Genomic DNA, 25,235 nt, shown 5'->3' with positions numbered 1-25,235 from the left:
TCTAATTTGTAAAAACATCGAGTAGAGGTGTGTCCTGGAAAGCGACACGCTAATAACAATCTGAAGGGAAACACTGTGGCGGGAAGGATTCACCGAGCGAACTCCAGAAGTCTCCAGAATTTGTTGCATTTTTGGTCACAACAGATAATGAAGAAATGCTTTAAGCTACATTTCACTATTATTATTTTTCATAAAGTAACATTACATGAAAGCAAAAATCAGCCACTTTTTCATGCTCCAAACGATCCCAACACCAACCAAATGAATTACCAAATTCATTTCATTTGATTATTCTTGAGCAGATTGAATGATTGAAGGGTTTTTCTTCACGTATCAATAACAATAAAGCATAATATCTTCACAATAATTGGCTTTAAATCAGCCGCTGTGATCACATTTTTATCGTCTGTGTTTGCGTTCGTTTCAAGGCAGATCATGCTTCTCTGATATCAGTTATTTTTCACATATTCCAAGTAAATAGCTGGACTCTGGTGTGTGTGGGCTGGAAGGAAAACACAGCTGTCAGAAGACTGCTTCTCTGTTTTCATCTGCTCGCCATTTCTCTGGCATATTTCTTCCTCGGTGTAGGGTTACCGCTGTGTTGGGTTTTTTTTGGTTTTTAATTTGATAGCATGTGTAGTATGTCATATTGGGTAATGTAACTCCACACTGGCATTCGGCGGTCATTTCATCCCCGGGGGCTTTTGGATGGGATTTCACATTTCTAACTATGTCTAACCTGACAGTGTCTTGAAGTGCGTTCCCCTCATCTAAATGATGATTCCTCTACATATTTAACCCGGGGTTTGAAGTGCTCTGTGTTCCCTGCACGTGCACGGCTTCACTGCGCCTCCCGAACTCGGAGCGGCCGGCGTCTGCCTGCAGGCTGAGGGCAGCAGAGGCCCGGGCTCGTCGCTTTATCATGGGAGCAAAGGGGGGGAAGCTGGCTCCGAGCCCGGCGGAGCTACCACTTCCATCGCGGTGCCCTCTACCCACACAGGCCAGCTCGACCTTGGGCAGGGCAAAGCCTACCCCCCTCCCTTCAGCAGCCCCCTCTGCCGGATGGAGGAAAGGGAGGAGCTGGGAGCGAAGGGAAACAGAGTGGCACATCGCTTTTCCTTTATCTGGAACTACCCACCACACAGCCTGTGTACACAAACACTGTAGCTGTTTCTCACCGGCGCGGCGGCTCCCAGTCTCGTCGCACCGCGCTACAAATCAGCCGCGTTTCCCAAGCACACGTCCTCCCGCTCTCTCATTTTCTGACGTCTCATTTTCTCCGCTCGCATTCTAATGGTCACTTTTCAGTTGATGTTTTTAATTAGGACTCTGGTGTCTGCTTTCCCTCCACTCCTCTTTGTGTGTTACTTGCTCCAGGCTAGAGTTTAAATTGGTATTTCTATTGATCTCCGGGCTTATGAGAGGCTGCAGTCTTCTCTGGCAGACGGCTACTTTTCATCTGTATTGACAGCCGCAGCAGCAGTATCAATCTGCGCCTGTAGCTGCTGACAGAGATGTATGCATATGTATGTCTTCCCTCTCGAAGAAATGTGCAAATGTGTCTGTTTTTCACCCATTTAAAGTGTGACAAGATGAGCTGGAACCGCCATAAATTAGCCAGGCCGCCCGCAGCTGATCGTTAACACAAACTTCATGTGCCGGCTTCCTGTCGTCTGCCTGTTTACGTCTCTGGGTTGTTGTGACTGCCTGGTAACTGGGCTTCCTGTGTGTCCACAGCGGCGCAGGGCGAGGAGAGGGAGTGTGCCTTCACCGACCAGCAGCAGCAGTGGGAGGTGGAGCGAGTGGCGGGGGGCGAGGGCCGGGTGTCGCCGGAGAACACCACCATCAGATGCTCCAAGGGCAGCCACTGCTTCGGGCTGTGGGAGAAGAGCCTTCCGGGGGAAGTGCGGCTGGTCAAGCAAGGTACCGACTTTCCACACGTGCACCGCTTGTGTGAACCGAACCCGATCGCATTGAAACAGGGTGCATTATGGGAACTGGAGGACTGAGCGTCCCTCTCTCTCTCCCTCTCCCTCTCCCTCCCAGGTTGCTGGACTCACCTGGGCGACAACCAGGGCTGCCGCGATGACCGCTGTGTGGTCACCAACCTGCCTCCGCAGATCCAGAACGGGACGTACCACTTCTGCTGCTGCGGCAGCGACATGTGCAACGTGAACTTCACCGAGGACTTCCCGCCGCCGAGCCCCACCACCGCGCCCATCTGTAAGCACACACACACGCCAAGTTTAACCTCAAAACGTTCAAAGTTTAGCGATGCAACACAAGAGATTAAATCTGAAGGTTTAAAATCCCTTCTGCTTCTGTGGTTTTAGTATTGGATTTTATGCTGACATTATCAGTCACAAATCGTCCGAGCTTCAAAGAGTCGTGTTTGCGATGGGGAGATAAAACAACTCATAAAGTTGGATTGTAGTTTTGGTATATTTCCCAAAACTGAAATTTATGTTGACATTATATTACAGGTTTTATCTGTTTTATCATGGGTAGCCATTTTAGTAGTGTTTGGCAATTGTAGCTCTTTTGCCCATTGAAGAATTGTCAGGATTGCACACACTAAAGCTGTGACAGTTAAGGTAATTAGTTCACTCAACATTTATCACCTGGAGTGAAATGAGATGAAAATGTGGATTTGTGTCCCCAGAGCCACAGGTTACTGATTTAACTGTAATGATGGCGGAAAGCTGTGCTGTACTGGTAATTTCCTTGAAAATGCCTCTTTCAAAATCGATTTAAACTGCTTGGTAGAATATGCTGCCTTCTGCAGAATGTTGACTCAAGCCTTAGCCTCCGTGAAGCGGTTTTGAACGTTTTCGTTACGGCCATCTCTCACGCAAGCAGAGTGAACGAAAGAAGAAAATGACTAACAGAGAGAACTACGGTGGAAGAAGAATGCAGGCCTACACAGTTTAGAAGCACAAAGCTATTAAGAGGAGAGATAAAAGGATGTTTGATAGGATCTGAGTTGTCATACCCACGCCCACTTGGAGCTACTCCTCCACCTCTTCCTGTTCTGCCGCATCATTCAGCCACAAACACTCAGAACTGAGCTTCGGCGTCTATTAGAAACCTTCACATGAGTGAACCGAGGCATGCTTTTGATGAAACTAAAGGAAACACTTTTTTTCGGTGGACAATGTCAAGCGAAGCAAACACATGCATTGTTAACTGTTTGGCGGCGAATGAAAGCGGCGCGTGTTGTGGCGGCGACGCCAGCTCCTCCTCCCTCCTGCCTGCACTTTAAACGCACGCTCGCCGCCATCCGACGTGGTCTCGCTGCATTCCTCGGATTACACGGCGTCTGCTCTGTCTGCGGGCGCGCCCGTGACTGTAGACAGACGCGGAGACAAAGCGCCGCGCCGAGGAGAATTAAGCACCGGGTGCTAATAGGATGTTGGAGTAATTAGTGAAATTCAAGTTCGGGGTGTCTCATAACTGTAAATCCTGTTTGTGTTTTCCCTGAGCTGGTTAATTCCTGACATGTCTGGGCAGATGTATGGCAGTATTATTAGAAGGAGGAAACGGTCTCAGCGAGTGATGTGAAGCCAGGGCTCCAGGGTGACGACACACAGCGCCAGGTGATTTAGGGAGAAGGAGCATCTGAGCGGGGAGCAGGTGATCCTCGCTCACACTCTCTCGGGTGTAAATGAACAAGAAAATTGTGGGTATTCTTAAATTAAATCCATCAATCTTGTGCATTGGTGCATTAAGTGGGAGTAAAAGACGCTTTGTCAATGCAATGAGGCAAGATAATAGTGTTTATGTCAGTTGAAAAGCAGTAAAAAGCCCTTAAAGGTTCATTGTGAAACGGCATTGGGTGGAATTAGAATATAGAGGGCTATAAGTCAATGGAAACACATTAAAAGCTTTACAGTAAATGGACTAACATTTACAATAAAAAATACTAAAACGGATTATGATGGGTTGCAACAATCCGAGTATTTTTTCGAGAAAAATATTAGAGGAGAAATGTGTTTAGAAAATGGCTCAATATCCATTCGTTTGACTATAGTGAGCCGTCACAGTCTCAACAATGAACACCAAATACTGTAATTGAGTGAAAATACCTGAATACAACTAAACATCTTGTTATTAGCAGTTGGTTTGAGCATTTCCCAAAATTGAGCAAACGTTGGAATAGATGAGAATAGGATGTCGATGCTGAACACAATGGAAATATTAGAATCAATTGTATTTTTTTCTTTCTGCTTTACAAAATGTATAAATGAAGGAATTAAATTAAATGAATTCAGCATTGAGATCAGTGATCAGGACGGCCCTCATTCAGAAGGCCGTCCATCGTGCGAGAGCTGGGTCTATGACGTCATGAGTGACTATTACTGTCACTAGTAAAATGACTTCTTGTGATGACGAATGAAGTTTGAGCTCAAAATGGAAACGGAGACGTGCCGAGTTACTCACGGACTCGGTATGTGGTGAGACTCTGTAATGTGAAGTCAGTAGGTGCTGTCTTTTGTGTTTGCGTCAGATGGCTTCCTGCTCAGCCTCCTTGTTGTGAGTGAACCTGCTGACCTTGGCATTTGAGGGGGGGGGTGGGGGTGCTGTCGGGCTGTGTGCACGCAGCGCTGCGTGCCCCGCTCAAGCTAGCGTGTCAGTCAAAGCGGCCCGGAGGCTCTCGGAGCCATCAATTATTGATAAAGCTGGTGTCCCGCGGCAGCACCGCCACGCTGACTGATGTTGGCGATGCAGGCGAGCGTGGACCTCCACACCATCGCTGCTCTGCTCATTCTCCTCCTGCTCTGCTTCCTCTGGCCCTTGGGGCTTAATTGATGTTTTCTTGCCGTCATTCACTTCTCGGCGTGCCCGAAAGTCCACACGCACACTCCCAACACCATGACATTTAAATGTTTGCGTGTGTCTGCGCTGCCTGTAATTTGGGAAGGGAGAATTACAACTTAGCGCGGCCCTTACTCACAGGCCGCACACACTCGCACTGCACTGCACTGCACTGTTTTGTTCCTCGAGACGAATCCTAATGCCCCACCTGCATCTGTGCAGAGCCCTTTTTCTACCATTTTGCTCAGGGTGTGCAACCTTGCATACGCATGTGCTGTGCGCTCGTGAAAAACGCTCATAAAATCAGGGCTGTTAGTGGGGAAAAACTCCACAGGGGCCTTTTAAACGTCGGATTTCAGGAGCCGAATGGCTGCAGAGCAAAATCACCAATGCAAACCAGATTAATGAGGTTTTATTTTTTTAATGCTGTCGATGATCAAAGTAATTATGAAACGTGCAAAACCGTTGAATTAAGCATTTACAGTTGGGTGACATATGTGTTCTCTCAAATTTAGTGAGTTTTTATTTTTTTTATTTTTAACCTCCTTTGGCTTATCAGTATTCGACTGGCAATAAAATAAATAAAGATTCCACCTAATTTGATTAAAATTTCAGTTATCTTGTTTATTTTTCATCAGCTCCAATATTCCTGTTTTATCGTCTCCTTTTGTTCTTGTTTTTTGGCGTCTGTCTAATTTTCTTGAAGTAATTCCTTCTATAGAAACCAGAAAATGACAAACTCCTCTTAGTGTAATGCAATCCAGCTCACTGCAACGCCGAAGCGTCTGTAGCGACCATGGGAAGACGTCCTGTGTCGTCTTCAGATCTGAGGAGGGTCAGAGTTTACCTCAAGGCCACGTTGCGGTATTGAAAGTTTGTTCAAAACTATTTGGACACAGGATGGATGAAACTTTCACACTATAGATTTAATGCAATGTCACGATATACTGGTAATGACCGATGTTAAAAATGTTCATATGATTGTTGGACAAGTGCCAGCTGACCTTTATAAGAATTTATTTTGTAGCCTGTCGATCGCTAGCCTCGATAGCTGGATGGAGTCCAGCGGAGGTTGCAGTGAAGTGGGTGGCGGTTCTATTTGTCTTCACTGAGAGCCTTGTGTGGGCCATATGTTTTGCATTTATGGCAGCGCTTCTCTGCGTGCATACCCGATGAGTGTAGATCCCGATGTGCACGTGTGCGTCTTTTAATTTGAGTCAATCATTTCTGTGTGAGTCACTTACATTACACTGTGCTGGTGTGAAGGCGGCGATGGAAACGCAGCTGACCGAGTCATCGATTGAGCGACGAAATGCAGCCGGTGCAAGCGTGGCTTTCTGAGGTGTGCAACGCAGCAGCAAAGCCATAAATCACGTAAAATAAGTCAGCCTGCATCTTAATTGGCCAATTATCCTTCTGTTGTGCGATAATGCCGGTGAAATCTTTGAACTATGTGATTTATTTGGAGTGTTACTTGTCGCCTCTCGTAACTCAAAGCGGCTTTCTCCAAGCGCTCATGAATATTAATGGAAGTCCTATAGACGGGGCTGAATGAAAGGTGATGCATTGCACGTGTTTTGTGTCGGATTGCGTCACATTGAACCAGGGTCCCTGTTAGACTTTGTGTTGATAGCCTTCGCTGGCCTTCTTCTGTCTCCAGCTCACAAATCAAAGGTCGCCTCGCCACACCAAGGTCGCACTCTGATTTGTACTTTTTGTTTTTGTTGTGTGTCCTCTTTCCCGCTCGCAGCCTCTCGCGCACTGCGCCACGAAGAGACAGTAATTATCGCCCTGGCAACAGTCTCCGTGCTGGCCGTGGTCGCCGTAGCAGCGTTCTTTGGTTACCGCATGATGCACGGTGAGTTACCATGGCACCACGCTGTGAGGAAGCGCAGGGAACGCTCATTATTCAAGGCTGTTTAAATGTTTTTGGCAGACATTTAATTAATTTAGCACGCGGAAGCGAAGCTGATCTTTTGTTCGAATGCATCTGCATGTTTTAGCTTTTGGTGTGAACTCATATGAGTGTGTGTGTGTGTGTGTGTTTGCATTCACAGGAGATGGAAAGCGAGGCCTCCACAACCTGAATATGATGGAGGCTGCGGGCTCGGAGAGCTCGCTGGATCTAGACAATCTGAAACTGCTTGAGGTCAGTGCCCACATCAGCCTCCCTGTCAGCGTCCTCTGCCTCTTTCCATTCCGTCTCCAACTTCCACTCCATCGTGTTCATTTTCCTCCTCCCGGCCTGCACTGCACTGCACTGCTCCAAAACGTAAATACACTTCAGCCAGATCAAATCAATACCAAAACACTGTTCCGGGAATAACTGTCAGAGCCTGACTCAACAAAAACAAAATGTACTGATGTGCAAATTATTAATTTATTTTACTCTATACCTCTTTGTCCAATTCAGGATCGAGGGCCAAACTTTTCTGCAATGAAGGTTTTCCATTCTTACATCTCTACCAGGAGGCCTTATCTTTATCACTGTATATGAAATTCTTGCACTTTGTATAACTCCCATGTTCCTCAACTCGGGCGTCCTCCGTGCCGTTCTCTTTTCCACTTTCACGAGCGTAGAGTTGCCATGGCGATTTGTGTAGGGGGCGGGGCTTGGACCCCCATCACACTGGGTTCAGGCGCCATACGACTTTGGCTGCAGTGCGAGTTTTGAATTTTGAGCTCATCTGTTCATCACTCGACTTGCTTTTCTGGCCCAGAAAGGATCCAAAGCATTTAGTGTAGCCGGGTGGAGAGCCAGCGCTACAGCACTCTCGGCAAGCAAAGGAGCCAATCGGGAGCCGGCACGGCAAATTCTCCTACAGCAATTTGACTAATCAAGATTTAGCCAGATTATCCACAGCAGCACCTTGTTTTAATTCTTTATGATACCAGTGCTGATGTATGTAAAAACAGCATTAGGGTTTTATGAATTAAATCCCCTTGTACTACATCTTTCACTCCCCAAATCCTGTGGATTTATACTGGCCTGTTTATAGAAGATGAAAGCTTGTATCATCAGTTCAGGCGTGCCGCACTCCCAAAAGTCTCAGCATCTCAGGGAGGGAGTGGAAACGAGAGCTGGGAAGAGAAAGGAGAGAGCAGAGGCGAGCGAGTCAAAAATACACCCGAAATACATCAAGGTTTACGGTTACATCTGTCGCTTCAATGTGACTTTTATCATCCGATCACGCCGGGATGCATTCAGTGACAAAAATAGGAATTTGCACTGACAGAGGATCCGGAAAACCTGATATTGAAGAGGGAGAGCTCATATTGTCATAGGAAGTCAATGGAGTTTGGATGACGCTCAGCCACCATAACTGAAAGGCAAACCAACGTGGGGGCCAGATTTGAATAAATTCAAATAAAGGAGACAGGCTACTGTCATGAATGTCTCACACAAGGTCACTTTGTTTTGCAGCAATGAGACAAATTCTGAACCAAAATAGAGATTTTGTTTCAGGCTTTATGTGAACATTTCAAAGGAGCGTCGTGCTTCTCTCAGAATCGTCTGTTCCGAGTGTGAATGGTACAAAATGACTGCTCTCCTCTTGCCAGGTGGTGCCGGCCTAAAAAAGTTGAATAGATTGAACTCATTTGGCGAATTGCCACATTATCTTCAGTCACTTAGAACAGCCTATAACAGAGGGAAAGAAATAAAATAGGATTTAATTGCTTTATAGTCTGAGTGATTGGCGAGCAGAACAGTGAACTTCATGATAAGATTAAACATTTGTCGATTAACTCGTCTCCTTAGCAGATTTTAAACACCCCCATGGTTCCAACAATACCTGAACAACATATAGAATACTCAGTCCTGCAGATCATCTGCTTTGCGCTGTGGTGAGGAGGCGGCATCCTCACCTTTAACTGCTCAACAGAAAATTACAAACACAACATTCCCATAGTCTCAAATAACATAATTTGCCTTATAGTGACTGTCCATTCGCCAGCAGGACGGACGCCACAGTCAGTCTGAGGGCCAGCTTTCACTCTCTAACCTCCACTTGGACGCTCTCGCCAATAAAGAGGAGCTTTTTCCCGACGTACACAAAAACTGCCCACACACCCGCTACATTTGTGAGCACATTTAACAGACTGCAAACTCAAAATTACACCAACACTCTCAATCATTTCCAAGTAAATAGACCGGGAGTTGTTTGTTCGTGCCATCAGCTTCTACTTCTCTCGTGAAGAGACGCACTATAAAGACCCTTTATACTTGTCCGAGGTGAAAAGCAGCTGCGAGATTAAAAAAAAAAAAAATAATTCAGGTCAATCTGTGACAACTGATCCAAAACAGGATGACAAAGTGAGACACGCTCACTGAGGGCTGATTTGGAGCTCGTGTCAGAAACCGACTGGAAGTGAAAGGAAAGCCGAGTGTGCGACGTGACTTCACGCCCACCAGGCGAGAAGTCAGACCACTCCGGCTGTGTGAACCGCACATTTAAAATGGATGGATGACACCACTGTGGCTTATGTATTTTAATAGTATTTTTTTTTTTTTTCCCTTTTCATGTTTGCAACCAACTGCGATGATTCACCTCGTAGTCATCACACACATCCAACATGCCTCGACACTGTTGTCTGACACAGATTTTCATGAGGGCTGTTGTGCTCGTCATGTTTTTCCAAATTCCTTCAACAAAAGCTGGCGAGTTCGGCCTCAGAAGACACTGTCGCACCAGTGTCACCTCCGAAAACAACACAGTCACTGCAGAATGAGCTCGCCAAAACTCCGATTTAAAAAGAAAGAACATTTAAGTTAATGCATGGCTCAGAATGCGAGTTGGCGTGTGTGAAAATGTGAGCCGTCTCACAAAAACACGTTTCTGCTGAGCAGACAAACCAATCAGCAGGGAACATAATGATCCAGCTCCACAGGTGCAGTCAGACGTGTTTCTCACCTTTTTTTTCTGACATCTATTTAGTGTGAGAAAGAAAAGGGAGAGAGTGAGAGAGAAAGAGAGATGGTGACATTTCTTCAGGCAGGAGTTGAATTCAGTCTGTCCTTGTACCTTATCAAAAGCAGGCACATTTTTTTTTTTTTCTTCCTCTCTCCACATTGGACTTGTTGCCTCCAGGGCGGGGCGGAGAGGCCAGCGAAAGACCAAACAGGTCCATTGTTTTCCCCCACGATACATCATGTCTGGAAGTGGAAACTGCATAGGAATAAATGCATTGCTGAGGTCTTTTCCTCCTCCCATGCAGAGACCTTTTCAGACTCGGTTTGGTCCTTAATGGCATGCTGTGCTCTGGCTAATTCAGGACTCTAATTGAATGATTTGGGACTGACTTAGGACCGTTTCAGCTGTTTAACCCTGCTGTTTGCCTGTAATTTACTTTATTTCCCATCGCTCTTCTGCCTGTCTGTATCTGTACTTTTCTTTCTTTTTAAGTGCTTCCGTGTGGTTTCTCATCAGGATTTGAGGGACGAGGCGTTGAAAGTGACGCAAAACTAAATCATTCAGCGCCTTCTTTTGAGAAAGACTCTTGCCGAAGGTCGAGGATCTCAAAAGGAGTCTATTAATAGTCTGTGATTTGCCCGCCCCTGCTCCCTTTCAGCTGATTGGTCGAGGCAGATACGGCGCCGTGTACTGCGGCTCTCTGGACGAGCGGCCCGTCGCCGTGAAGGTGTTCACCGCCGCCAATCGCCAGAACTTTCTCAATGAGTGCTCCATCTACCGGCTGCCACTGCTGGAGCATGACAACATCGCCCGGTTTGTGGCTGCCGACGAGCGCACCGGCCCGGAGGGACGCACCGAGTACCTGCTGGTCATGGACTACTACCCACATGTAAGTACAGGCTCCCCCAGGCTAACCCCGCTGGACACACCCACCGTCACCAACACGCAAAGCCCAAAATTGAGCTTATCCCACATTTGTGCATTAGCTATCGGAGAAAAGACTGTGCAGCATCCAGTCTGTCCTCAGACCAGGTGACAGTGACTCAATACACCACCTTGTGGTGCAAAGTGGTATTACACGACAGAGCAGGTTGATGCTAGCTAAGAAAACAAAGAGCACTGACTACACTTTAATTTCATAGATTTTTTTTTTTTCTTCCTCCTATTGTCTACGATTTCTGACCTGAAATATGACTACCGGATCTAAAAAGTGGTCTATTGGGCTTTTTTTCCTTAATTAATGTATTAAAAATGCATGACTGCTCATTTTTAGATTAAGTTACCCCCCGCTCCCCACAGTATTCCTGAGGACGATCATTGGCACCAGTAGCCCTGTCTGAGAAACCCAGTGAAGCTGATACGTCAGTGGGAACCAATTTCCAACAATAACACTGGATCCGGTTGTTTCTTGTAAATCTAATATTAGTCATCCAAGACAGGACTGAGCACCTTGATTCTGGAGCTACTCAGGTAAAGCTAAGTGACTGCTAATGACACAATTGTGACTAAAATTAAAGCTACAGTAACATGAAATGAGGTAACTCAATCAGCCTTATTTGGCCCCAGTGATAGTTTTAGTTTTCAGAGGAAGAGACAGTGGAGGTCAGAGAGAACCGTGCAAAGAAGTACGTCTTCAGCGAACTACTTACTGTATTGTCCATTAATCTGTCTCCTGCTTCTTCCTCTTTTTTTTTTTAAAGACAGCTAAGTCGATAAAATGTCTGGTCAAAGTGGAAAAAGTCTCTGTTCTTGGCTCAGAGCTTAAAGTGACAGCAAAGTTTTACACCATAAATCAAAAGGAAGCAGCAAACGTCTCGTTAAAAAAAAAAAAAAAAAAAAAAAAAAAAAAAAGATTATGAGGAATTATCTGATCTTCTTGGGACTACGAATCACACATTTCTGTGTCCTGCTGTGTGTGTGTGTTGAGCACACACCGTCAGGCCTGAGCGTGGACAGAACGGAGCCGCTGTAAAAAAGTTTTTAATTATTCCAGCCATGGCCCATCTTTTTCCCGCAGACCAATTAACATGCAGCTCGTGTCGTGGCCAAAAAAAAGAAAAAGAAAAAGAAAAAACACAGACTGCTAAAAGCCATGTCGAGGAGCTCTTCAATATTAATGCGGACGTACCTAAAAGCTCGCCGTCCAAAACTGGAGCTAATTGCACACCGTCAGCTGACTCCGTCTCCCGGCCTATCAAAACAATCCATTATGGATCACGTCGTCATGGAAACATAGTGCGGGCTAGGACAGGAGCCCGGGACACCTAATGCATTCAAGTAAATGATAATGGGATTCATCGTAATTGAAGAGATCTAATGTCATTCTGTGTAGTAACGGATGTGAGGATTGCCTCGCGATTGATCCGGAGAGGAAAGATGAAGTGCATGTTTGTTCCTACGGCCAATTATGGCGATAAAGTCGAGTCCATCCACCCGTCTTCTACTACTGGTCCATCCGCCACCACGTCAGTCCATCACGGGACAAGTGTTCGGCCATCGGTTGGCCTCAAATGCATGTTTTGGCTATTAATGCTTTTAAATTGCAAATTTTCAGAACTACATAAATATGTTTACAAGACAGAAATCGCTGCAACATTTAAGAGTTCTGTTGATTTTGTCATTGGTAATTACTGTCAAAGCAACGCTGTCATTTACTGGTTTGATTGGGAGGTAAAATGTCTTAACTGGAGTCCAACGGGGAACATTCTTGCTCTTGCATTGTATTTAATTGATTTAATTGTCGGGGGCGCATGCATATAAAACATTCAGTTCCAAGCCTGGTTTCCATCTGGAGCATCTGTGGCAGCGGGCAAGAAAACAACGTTTAAAAGGATGGAGACGGTGAAGGGAAATTAAAATGACATTTGTGTTTTCTCCGTCTCTCCTCCTCAGGGCTCCCTGAGCCGCTATCTGAGCGCCCAGACCAACGACTGGGTCGGCAGCTGCCGGCTGGCCCACTCTGTCACCCGCGGCCTGGCCTACCTGCACACCGAGCTCTTCAAAGGAGGTGCAGTTTACCCACACCTCCACCTGACCCTCAAACACTGCTGTCCGGGCTGACGCTAAGACGAGCCCACTTAGTTGAGATTGTTTAAGAAAGGCTTGTGTGTGTGTGTGTGTTTGTGGTTCTTGAGCCGTCTTACGCGCCGCGTTTGTCTTGGAACGCTTTGCGTCCCCGCGTCTCAACAAACACACTGCCAGGGGTATTTATAGAGCGAGCCTCCGGCTCCAGAGAGGAGCGAAAGGGAGGCAGGACAGGGATTCAGGCGGCACGCGAAGATCCCCGCAGCGCCGTGATGAAATCAGTCTCCAGAGCCACAACTGAGCAACTCCTCCTCCTCCTCCTCCTCCTCCTCCTCCTCCTCCTCCTCCTCCTCCTCCTCCTCCTCCTCCTCCTCCTCCTGCGTCATGCGCACAGATACGCATCAGAACAGCCTCATGAGTGCAGAAGTTGGGAGTAAAAGTGGGCACAGGAGGAGGAAGAGGAGGAGGAGTTTAGTGTGTGCATCTCTGGGGCTTTGCTTCAACCTTCATCCTCCCCCCCAATGCAGCCCGGCTCGCTGCGCCTCCTGCTGGTGCAGACCTGCCGCTGCAGGCGGACGCTGCTCTCTGATACAGTCCTAATCTCATTGTTGGAGATCAGATTAGAAGCTTGAGCTGTCTGTTGACAGTGAAGCTCGCTCTGCTGAACAATGAGGGATTCTCCGGATCATATTGTTCATTAGCGAATGACACTCACAATTTAGGGAGTGTTTGAGTTTTGTATCTCCCACTCAAACCCACCCTCTCTCTCTCTCTCTCTCTCGCTCTCTCTCTCTGCTCCTTTCCCAGACTTGTACAAGCCAGCGGTTTCCCACAGGGACCTGAACAGCCGGAACATCCTCGTCAAGGCTGACGGCACGTGTGTCATCATCGATTTCGGGCTGTCCATGAAGCTGACGGGAAACCGGCCGGCGCGTCACGGGGAGGAGGAGAACGCCGCCATCAGCGAGGTGAGAGTCGGAGCGGCGGCAGAGCCTGGATGTTATTGTCTGGGATATCACTGTACCGGAGTCAGTGGAGTCATCCTTCTACCAGACCCCTGACGCGTGTCGTATCGTGGGGCAGTGTTTATTCCTACTTCCTCTAAAAAGTCCGTAAAGAAAGATTGTGATCAGTCAGCAACGACGTGTCGTACCTCTCACACTCCTCTCCTCCCGGCAGCTTGTCAGTGTAATCAGGATGACATGTGTCCCCTCCACATTATCGCTGTCATCTGCAGAACGCTGACAGTTCTGCAACACACACACACACACACACCATCAGTGACCTCGCATACTCGGAGCCCATTCCTGCTTTTTTTTCTACACTTCTGTCTGTCATTTAACCCTCCATTTCACGCTTTTCTTCCAAACTTGCCACGTTATGTGGGCGGCAGTGACACGACGCATCATTAAAAACTCCAGCTTGCACTTTGAGATCGTCGCTCCATTTGTAATATTTGAAAAATAAATCAACTCCTGCTTTAATACTCGGATACAGTTGATCTGGTGCTTCGTTTGATCACTGCATTCCTGATATTTAAAAACATCAACACGTTAAAAGGTGACAACAAGTGCCTGAGAAGACACTAAAAAAAGACGTGGCCTACAAATGCAGTGTCTGTTCACGCTGATGGATGACCGGGTGCGTTTGATGTCGTTACCCGGCTGCAGGTGGGGACCATCCGTTACATGGCTCCGGAGGTGCTGGAGGGCGCCGTGAACCTGAGGGACTGCGAGTCGGCGCTGAAGCAGGTGGACATGTACGCCCTGGGCCTGGTCTACTGGGAGACCTTCATGAGATGCACCGACCTCTTCCCTGGTGAGGCGAGACGCAAAGGGCGGGCCCATTTCCCGGAGAGCGCGCGAGCTGCTCCCGGCAGGCCTCATGAATATGGCCGCCTCGTCACATCCTCCCTCCCTGCGTCCTTTCCTTCCTCCAGGAGAGTCGGTGCCAGAGTACCAGATGGCCTTCCAGGCGGAGGCAGGGAACCACCCGACGTTCGAGGACATGCAGGTCCTGGTATCCAGGGAGAAGCAGCGTCCCAAATTCCCCGAAGCCTGGAAAGAGAACAGTCTGGTGAGAGTGTGTGTGTGTGAGGAGGACTCTCAAATTCTCAGTTTCCAACTGACTAAATTTCAATGTGAACAATAGAAGAACGTTGACAATCACATTAACTTCCCAGAGGCTTTAAAAGCTGTCAGTTTGCAGTGTTTTCCTTCACCTCCTGGCACTTGATTGGTGACATTCACCCCTCTGCCTCATGTCAAAGTGGACTCGCCTTATTTTGGACCAGCTCAGCCACCATATGTCCCAAGCAGGCTGTAAATAAGCTCCACAACCAGTGAAACACATTTAAAAACCAATAAAATCTCGTAAACTGTAATGAATTTAAGAATCCCGTTTCATTCACGTTGAATCATTCTACTCTAGTTTTAGTGATTTTATAATCTCGGCTATTGTATGAAGCTAGTTTATCTGTTTCAGCTGGTTGTTTTTTTCCATATATATTATCAGTTGTTTCCATTAAAGTTTTTTTTTTTATACTCTTAATTTTAGCTATTTACCATCTTTAGCTGTTTCTAGCTTTTGCTGCTATTTTTAGCTGTGTAGCTGTCTACGTTGTTCTCATGTTTATGGTGATATTATTAAGAAAAACGGATGTGAAAGGCAGTAAACAGTTTCAGCTGACAAATTATTTAGCTATTCTAAATGCCACATTTGTTCTCGTCTTCTCGACAAAAAGAAGTCCCTCTTTTCAAAATGATAACGTCACACTTTGAAACATGAACTTTGCTATAATCCCGTCTCCTCCCTCAAGTCTGAGTAGTAAAAAACAAATGCAAATACATCCTTTACAACATGAAGAGAAGCTAGCAACCGTCTCCCAGAGGCAGCGGCAGAATCTAACGCGCGTTTGTTTTGGCTCACTCCAAACTCTTTTCCACTCTGTACAGCAAATAGACTGTTTGAGAAAATGTAGCTTCCAAGTTCACGTTGTCTGGTTCAAGGCATCCATCATTCCAGTATTTGGCAGGCGTACTTCTCCAAACTATATCTCTATCACTACATTTCCAAAATTGTCCTGGGAAATAAGCGCAGAAGATGTCATTTATTGCAGATTTTACACTAAAACTGAAACAAAAACCACAATATAGATGTAAACACAAGAGTTGGTGTGAAGATTAAGGAAAACTGACGTACTTTTACGATGTTTTTTTCATGTAAAATAGCTGTTTTGTTGAGTTCAGCCTCAAGAAATATTTTAAAATCAAAAGATTTACCTCCTCATGGTATCAGAGATAGAAAACAAATGGGCCTGAAACTGATCCCTGGGGAACGCCACAGTGGCTAAGAACATGGCGTTTGTGCGTCCTGCAGGCGGTTCGCTCGCTCAAAGAGACGATGGAGGACTGCTGGGACCAAGACGCCGAGGCTCGTCTCACCGCCCAGTGCGCCGAGGAGCGTCTGGCGGAGCTGCTTCTCATATGGGACCGCTCCAAGTCCGTGAGCCCCACGCTGAACCCCATGTCCACCACCCTGCACAATGAGAGGTAAACCTCCAGCATCATCGCGCCGTCGCCGGAAACTGTCTGGCTTCGACCCGCTAACGTCTGGTTTTCCTCCCGGAACCAGAAATCGCATGACGCCGAAGTCGGGCCCCTACGCGGACCACCCGTCCTCGTACATCGAGGAGCACGAGGGCGTGGCGAAGAACACCCAGGCGGAGGCCAACGGATCCGTGACGGGCAGATCGGGGGCGGGAACCGGAGAGAGGAACCGGAATTCGATCAACCAGGAGCGCCAGCAGCAAGCCAACGCCCGCCTGCCCAGCCCCGAGGGGAGCAGCACCAGCATGGGGATGCGGGGAAGCCCCTCGGCCTCCACCACCACCACCACCATCATCTCCGAGTCCGAGGGAACCACGGGGGCCGCCACGGTCCCCGTCTGCCTACACCTGACCCAGGAGGACCTGGAAACCACCAAGCTGGACCCGAAAGAGGTGGACAAGAACCTGAAGGAGAGCTCGGACGAGAACCTGATGGAGCACTCGCAGAAGCAGTTCTGCTCGCCGGACCCTCTGAGCCCCGGCAGCTCCAGCCTGCTCTACCCGCTCATCAAGATGGCGAGCGAGGCCTCGGGGGCCTCGGACACCGCCGCCCCCATCCCCACCGCCATCTTCCCCCTGCCCAAACAGCAGAACCTGCCCAAGAGACCGTCCAGTCTGCCGCTACGCAACAAGCCCCCCAAGAAGGAGTCGTCGTCCTCTTCGCTCAGATTCAAGTTCGGGCGCTCGGGGAAGTCCAACCTGCGGCAGGTGGAGGGCACAAAAATGAACATTGGTGCGGCGGCGAGCACAAACATGGCCGCCGAGGCCCACCGTGGCACAGGCACAAACAACATCCCCGCTCTACGAGACACGCACGTCAACGGGAGTGCCAACGGCGCCATCAACGGCGCCATCAACGGCCACGCCGGCACGGGGCTCTCGTCTATAGTGGCGGGGGGGGCGGCGGCATTCGGAGGATCGGGCGTAACTCAGAACGGGTCCGGGAATCTGAGGTCGGACGACAGCCGGCTGAGCCTTGGCATCATCACCGCCAGCCCCGACGAGCACGAGCCGCTTCTGAGCCGTGAGCAGGAGCAGCCGGACCCCCGGGGGGCGCCGTCGGGCGTGGCCGTGCTGCGCTCGGCCCGACCGAACACCAACAACAACAACAGCAACACGGGCCACGGCCAGGGCGACGGCGAGAGCGGGGGGGAGAGCGACGGCGGGGAGGACGAGGGCAGCGCCGAGGGAGGCAGCCGTGATCCCGCGGGGCCACCGGGGGAGGGGTCGGGGTCCACCGCCGCGGAGTCCCTGGGCGGCTCCTCGGTCACCATGAGAGGAGAGGCCCTGCTCAGGCAGCCTCGAGCCCGGAGACCCGAGAGGCCCAACTCCCTGGACCTGTCCTTCACCACGCAGGACCTCGCCTCGTTCGGTAAGCCGCCGTCACGCGTTGTCTTCATCAAGTGTTACTCAACCTTAACCACGCCAGTCAAAGCGCCTGCTTGTGCTCCGGTTGTGCTGTGATAGCGCCATCTGGAGTTGGAAATTCGCTCACAGGGTGCAAATGTGTCCTGTTTTCCAGGGGAGGGGCCAGACGGCGCCCTGGGCACGGGGGAGAAGATCAAGAAGCGCGTGAAGACGCCGTACTCCCTGAAGAAGTGGCGGCCCACCACGTGGGTCATCACGGACCCCCGGGGGCCCGAGGTCAACAACAACGGCTCGACCCGGGGTCAGGGCCATGGCCAGAACCGGCCCAAGTCCAGCTCGGCCATCTACCTGCGGGGGGGCAGCCTGGCCAGCGAGCCCAGCGACACTCACGTGTGAAACTCCCGCCCTCACCCTCACCCTCACCCCCAACCTCTCCTTTCACACCCATTTTCCTCCTCCTCTGACAAGACTGGAACAAAAAAAGAAGAAGAAGAAGAAAGCAGAGCGTCTCTGCTGCGAATCAGCCCGAGGAAGCTAGGGAGTGTGTGGTGAACTGAGCAGTGACGGTGTACAGTGACTCGCTCCCGTTGTGTCCTGCTTTAAATGGAAATCAGCTATGCAGCCCCCCCCGCCCCCACCCCCCCCACCACCACCCCTCCACTGCTTCAGTTTCCGCGTTCTTAACCTTCGCCCTCATGAGCATAGCATTGTTTGGAATGACGAGAAGAAGAAAAAAAAAACCCTTTTGTTTTTGTTTTTATTTTCTACTTGCACTTTGAACCGATTCAAATCAGTGTTTCTGAGTCCTGTCGACTAAAAGTGGTCTCTAAACTTTAGAAGAAAAAAATAGAGGCGGTGAGAAACAATCAACACTTGGAGCTTTTTCTTGACTCACACTTCGCTGTATCAGGCGAGCGTGTCAAAGAATAATCGGTCTTAAAGACAAGAACTACTTTTATGTTTGGTTTTTTTTTTTTATTTCCTTGATTTGTATGCAATACCAATCCTTCTTTTGACTGTATCCATGTTTTTGTATCATACTTTTTAATTGTGCAATAGGATGTAGCTGTTAGTCGCTTTGTTTTTACTGCTTCCGTTTTTTTTTTTTTTATGTTATTCTCTGTTGCACTTATGAGTAGTCACAATCGTTTTTTTTTTTTTATGTGAACAATCCCCCCCCACACACACACACACTAATCACACACCCCCCTCCCTCCCTCCTCCACAAAATAGACGACAATCCTCTTGTTCTCCTTCGTCTGTGGGCTATCAAAGCCACGAGCTGGCTCCAAACTCTCCGGAATCGAACCCGCGGAGGAACCCGACTTGACCGCTGCACGCGCTGACCTCACTGTGGACTGATGGGAGTGAGTGTGTGTGTGTGTGTGTGAAAGAGAGGGAGAGAGAGAGACACTGAACGACCAGAAACACTACTAGAAAGCCCAGATTCTGCTCTTTGAACACAGAAAACAGAAGATTAAAAAAAAAAAAAAAAAAAAAAAAAATACAACCAAACCCCCTCTGAAGCACGCTGGATATTATTTTTGCTTCTCCTCGTCTCATCCCTTAATGTTGGACCGATTGAATTGTGTGTGTCTGTGTGTGTGTGAGAATGTGAGTGCACGTGTCGTGTTTCTTTCCGAGTGGTCGGGGCCTAAAGCGCTGTACAGGCGTGCTGAAATGTCTTCGTACTCATTCTGTGTTTTCAGCGATGCTTCAGGGCATATGGATAAAATCTCATTTATGTTTTTGTAATCTGTAATTTGTATGAGATATAAAAAAAAATCTAAAAAAAATCAAAACAAAACAAAAAAACACTCATGTATGTGTATTGCATTAATATTTGCATCGTTTTTATGGAATTCTGTTTTTGCATTCAATGGACATGGCCTTCGATTCCATTGCTATGCGTCTGCTTGGTACAGTTTCTGTAAACATTTTCAAGTCAATATGGAAGAAAAAAAAAAGTCTCAATAAATGTATGAAACCATTGTTGGGTATATACACGTTAAAGGGAGTGTCTCGTTTGGCTGTCGGCTGACTTATTATGAAATTGTGGCAAATGTCAGGCTCAAAAGTTCCACGTTTTCCTAATTGTGCAGGTTCAATGAGGGACACCTTCACATCCTGGTGCATGATGACACGCTTACATCCTGCAGGCGTGCAAATACAAGTGCTCTTTACCTTTCATATGATAATATTCCACCTCCTGCTCTGATCTTTTGCTTTTGTTTGCATGTTCTTCCTGTCATGCCCTGAAAGCATCATTAACCCTTTCTGGTCACTTTCCAACTTTCTCTCGTTTCAATAAAGTTTCATGGATTCAATGATGACAGTTACAGAATACATTTCTGATTCTAAAACACTCCTGATGTCACTGTATTCACACAATTAGATCGTGAAAGACATCCGGTGAAACATTTAAAGACTTGTACTACAAATAAGTTGCCATTTTGCAGATTTCGTCTCGCTCGAATTGCATTAATTTGTGCGGGCGTTTTGCCCTCACGTACCTTTACATGAGGCTCCATCGTGGCGCAGCTGTTTCGAACCAACAAAAGGTGGCAGTTGTTTGTTTTTCTGCGTCTACAAAGTGAGAAACGGACACACGAGGGAGACATTTCGTCTCCCCGCCTTGTTTACCTCTCCTCTCCTCCGTCTGCTCCACGCGCCATAGCAACTGCAGCATCAGCGCGAGCCGTGCAGCGTCGCGGCCGACGTCACGGCGTCGGCGAGGCGGCGTCAAGGCAGCCATGAGCGCCGCCGGAAGTCCGTCTGCCTGCGCACAGAACAAAACGCGGTCGACGTTTAGAGTCCAGAAAGGGCAGAATTTAGTAATATTGATATAAAACTGGATGTTTATGTGTCTTCAGTCAGAGCATTTCATTAATTGATTGATGCAATTACTTTAAAGATATGAAAAAACCCACAAACTACACCATGCAGCAATACAATTATGTCAATCCTAGTTGTTGGTCATACATACAGACGAAAAACAGAAGAAATAGGTGAGTGGAGGTAATTAAAAGGGTGTAATACATCTTTAATGGAAATCCAGTGAGAATTTGTTCCATTTCAGACCATTTACAAAATCAAAATAGTGATTTATGGCCAATTTAATGCTATTAAACATTCTATTGGTGCAAATATTGTCATCTAAACAGTATATTCTTGTTTTAGGCCATGTGAGGTTAATTAATGACATTAAAATGCCCATAGGTGTGTTTCTCTGTGTGTTTACTGTGTGATGGACTGTTGACCTGTCCAGGTCAATCCTTGGCCATACTTAGCTGGGATTGGCTCCAGTGACCCGCAACCCTGAACAGGATTAAGTGGTACAGTACAACAAGTACTTTTTCTTATTGCCCTTCTTTTAATGCTTGATCAGCTTTAGTGAGTGTAGAAGTAACTGACAAAACAAGAAACTTAAATGATATTCTAAGAGTTTTTCTTCCTTTAGTATATTTATCAGAAGTTACATTTCAGACTGATGTACTGTGAAAGGGAATATAATTAATTATGGTTTTGTTATGCACTTCATGTGGGTAATGTTGTTTGGCGATTTATATTTTTAAGTTGCACATATTCCAGGATATTCCATAAAATGTATAGGAGGCATAAATAAGTGACTTTAAAGTGAACAGTACTTTGTTGCTGTTTGCACTTTCTATGTGTTGAACCAGAAATTAACTGTTCCTTCATTGGTTATTAGAAACACACGATCAACAAACAGCTCAGCAGAAACATAAGCAGACAAAAAGCAACATTGTTAGTTGTTATACTTGATAAAAACATTAAAAAAAATAAGGCATGTCAAGTGAAAAAATATGATAATATCTTATGCCAGTTTGCTTTGAAAAGTGTTATTTCTCTAAATTAACCCTTGTGTGGCGTTCAAAAAAACTTCCTTATGTGGCGTTAGTGGCTGTTTTCAGCCACTAACTTTGACAGCCGTAAAATTATATCAGAAGAATATTTTTTTCAACTTAGTTTTGCATAAATCTGTTAATCAACCTCAGTCCTGATCAAAACTACCAATTTTTTTTTTTAAATAGTAAAAATTAACCCTTTAAATGCCCAGTAAGAAGATGAAGTCACTGATTTTGGGAGGGGAAAAACACAAAATTACCTCTTTTCAATATAATAAATGATCAGAGACAAGAAATGTATTACATGTTATCACGGTCTTGGATATGTCAAAGATTAGTAATGCAACTGACTTTGAAGCATATTTAGTTTTTGTGCAGCATCAGCTTTTCCAAAAAACTCCCTTATGTGGCGTTGGTGGCTGTTTTCATCCACTAACTTTGACTGCTGTAAAAATATATTGGCAAAAAAATTTTGGAATTTTTTTTTGCATAAATCTGTTAATCAACCTCAGTCCTAATCAAAACTACCAAATTTATTTTTAAAAATAGTAAAAATTAACCCTTTAAATGCCAATTTAGAAAGGAAAGGCACTGATATGGGAAAAATACACGCATTATTATCTATTTTTTATATAAAATGTGATCGGACATCGGAATTCTTTTACATGTTATTACAGTCTTGGCTATGTCAAAGGTTAGTAATGTAATTATCTTTAAAGCATATTTAGTTTTTGTGCAAAATCAGATTTTCAAAAAAACTTCCTTATGTGGCGTTGGTGGCTGTTTTCATCCACTAACTTTGACCCCTATATAAATATATCAGATAAATATTTCTTCAAAATTTTTTTGCATAAATCTGTTAATCAACTTCAGTCCTGCTCAAAACTACCAAATATTAAAATAAATAAATTCAAAATTAACCCTTTAAATGCCCATTTAGAAGATGAAGGCACTGAAATGGGGAAAAATACACACAAAATGACTCATTTTCAATATAAAATGTGATCGGATATTGGATCTTTTTTACATGTTATTATAGTCTTGGCTATGTCAAAGACTAGTAATGTAATTATCTTTAAAGCATATTTAGTTTTTGTGCAAAATCAGATTTTCAAAAAAACTCCCTTATGTGGCGTTGGTGGCTGTTTTCATCCACTAACTTTGACCCCTATATAAATATATCAGATAAATATTTCTTCAACATTTTTTTGCATAAATCTGTTAATCAACTTCAGTCCTGCTCAAAACTACCAAATATTAAAAAAAATAAATTCAAAATTAACCCTTTAAATGCCCATTTAGAAGATGAAGGCACTGAAATGGGAAAAGATACACACAAAATGACTCATTTTCAATATAAAATGTGATCGGATATTGGATCTTTTTTACATGTCATTACAGTCTTGGCTATGTCAAAGATTAGTAATGTAATTATCTTTAAAGCATATTTAGTTTTTGTGCAAAATCTGATTTTCCAAAAAACTCCCTTATGTGGCGTTGGTGGCTGTTTTCATCCACTCACTTTACAGCTGTAAAAATACATCAGATAAATATTTTTTTTCCATTTTTTTTGCATAAATCTGTTAATCAACTTCAGTCCTGATCAAAACTACCAAAAATTATTATGTTTTTTTAAATGAACCATTTAAATACCAATTTAGAAGATAAAGGCACTGATATGGGAAAAATACACACAAAATCACCCATTGTCTGTGTGTCTCTGTGTGTGTGTGTGTGTGTGTGTGTGTGTGTGTGTGTGTGTGTGTGTGTGTGTGTGTGTGTGTGTGTGTGTGTGTGTGTGTGTGTGTGTGTGTGTGTGTGTGTGTGTGTGTGTGTGTGTGTGTGTGTGTGTGTGTGTGTGTGTGTGACCTTTGTGCACTGACCTTGATATAGCTAAAAAATGTAAACATGCACCCAAGTTCTCGGAGCTACACAGAGTCTACATAGAGTAAACAAAAACAAAGTGCTGGCCAGGTGGCCTTTTCATCTTGGGAAGAGGTCCCTTGGCACTCAGATTTCACAGAGTTGACCTGGGCCAAACATAAACATAAACAAGGTAAGTCTATTTCAGCACATGCATAAGTTCTGCTGGCCATTTGCTAGTGAGAAGAGCAGGAGAAACATGAAGAGGAAATTCAGTGCAAGAGAGGCCCTGGATCTTATAATGGAGTGAAGAGTCATCCTCCTCAGACACCACCACCTCAGGAGAGTCCGATGCTGACTTTGCTCCACCCTCGACTTTTTTTACCACCTACCCACTTGCCCAGGAGCTCCTGAAGAGGAAATTGGCCTTGGTTAGAACTGTGAGAAAGAACAAGCCGGAGCTGCCACCCAACCTTGTGCAGGTGAAAGGTGGAGGTGCTCTCTCCTCCGTGTCTGGCTTCACCAAGAACACCACAGCTGTGAGCTATGTTCTGAAACAAGGCAGAAATGCCATCCTGCTGAGCACAAGACACCAGGAGCCAGCGCTGACGGAGGCTCAAAGCAGAAGCCAGATTGTCGTCGCCTACAACCGCTGCAAAGACGGGGTTGACAATCAAGATAAGGTATGTGCCAATACATATTTACCACATGCATCCTATTGCTGTTAGCTTTCTACTGAATTTCTGTGCTTGTAAAAGATATATATTTTTTAGTTTTGATGAAGTTTCCATATGCCATGTGCAGCTATTTCCCGTTTTGAAATCAGGACTTATTGTTTTCTTCTTCGATTATCTTTTTAGCTTGTCGGCACCTACAGCGTCAAAAGGAAGACCAATCGGTGGCCCCAGGCGTCATTGTTCAACATAGTTGAGGTCTCAGCCTATTGCATTGGTTATCTTCCTGGCGGTGGATCCCTCGTGGAATGAGGGAAAACACTACAAGAGGAGGCTTTTCTTAGAAGAGCTGGGCAACGCTCTGGTGTCTCCAGCAGTGTTGAGGAGAGAGCATCTTCCTCGAGCAGCAGTTACTGCCGCACTGGTGAGAAATGCAGGTTGCTGCAGCTGCCCCAGCAGAACCAGAAGAAGAGCCAGAGCCATCAGCAGCCACCAGCAGGTCAGGAGGGAAGAGGGGGGCCTGCATCTTGTGCAAAGGGTGAAAAAGAAGTGGACACATGCAGCCGTTGTGGAGGGCACACATGCAAAGTGCACCAGATCACATGCTGCAAGTCCTGCTGGAAGGACTGAATCCCTGCTGCTGCACAAAAGTTCATAATGTTTGTAATGTAAGATAAAAAAAATAAAGAATTTCCTATGTTCAATCACTTTATATTGAAAATGGGTAATTTCATGTGTATTTTTCCCATATCCGTGACTTTATCTTCTAAATTGGCATTTAAAAGGTTAATTTAAAAAAAGTAATACTTTTTGGTATCAGGACTGAGGTTTATAAACAGATTTATGTAAAAAAATCGGAAAAAAAATATTTATCTGATATGTTTTTACAGCTGTAAAGTGAGTGGATGAAAACAGCCACCAACGCCACAACAGGGAGTTTTTTTTTTAAACTGATTTTGCACAAAAACTAAATATGCTTCAAAGATAATTACATTACTAACCTTTGACATATCCAAGACTGTAATAACATGTAAAAAGAATCCAATATCCGATCACATTTTATTTTGAAAATGAGTCATTTTGTGTGTATTTTTTCCCATTT

The 25,235-nt window shown here is 45.9% G+C and overlaps 1 protein-coding gene across 1 annotated transcript in view; it reads left to right on the top strand.

Annotated features, from left to right (window-relative positions):
* Positions 1 to 19,245, top strand: part of bmpr2b (bone morphogenetic protein receptor, type II b (serine/threonine kinase)) — a 31,245-nt gene extending 12,000 nt beyond the window's left edge. The window contains exons 2-13 of the mRNA XM_080520079.1: positions 1,738 to 1,923; positions 2,047 to 2,223; positions 6,566 to 6,673; positions 6,873 to 6,964; positions 10,387 to 10,617; positions 12,621 to 12,735; positions 13,560 to 13,720; positions 14,423 to 14,570; positions 14,692 to 14,828; positions 16,131 to 16,303; positions 16,386 to 17,731; positions 17,882 to 19,245. Of these exons, the coding sequence (XP_080376205.1) occupies positions 1,738 to 1,923; positions 2,047 to 2,223; positions 6,566 to 6,673; positions 6,873 to 6,964; positions 10,387 to 10,617; positions 12,621 to 12,735; positions 13,560 to 13,720; positions 14,423 to 14,570; positions 14,692 to 14,828; positions 16,131 to 16,303; positions 16,386 to 17,731; positions 17,882 to 18,123 (3,116 nt within the window). The 3' untranslated portion in view covers positions 18,124 to 19,245. The remainder of the gene's footprint in view (positions 1 to 1,737; positions 1,924 to 2,046; positions 2,224 to 6,565; positions 6,674 to 6,872; positions 6,965 to 10,386; positions 10,618 to 12,620; positions 12,736 to 13,559; positions 13,721 to 14,422; positions 14,571 to 14,691; positions 14,829 to 16,130; positions 16,304 to 16,385; positions 17,732 to 17,881) is intronic.
* Positions 19,246 to 25,235: the final 5,990 nt, after the last annotated feature.

The sequence above is a fragment of the Blennius ocellaris genome (genome assembly GCF_963422515.1).
Source record: "Blennius ocellaris genome assembly, chromosome: 24".
Taxonomy (NCBI): Eukaryota; Metazoa; Chordata; class Actinopteri; order Blenniiformes; family Blenniidae; genus Blennius; species Blennius ocellaris.
The sequence above is the reverse complement of the archived record's forward strand: the minus strand, read 5'-3'. Positions and strand labels throughout refer to the sequence as shown.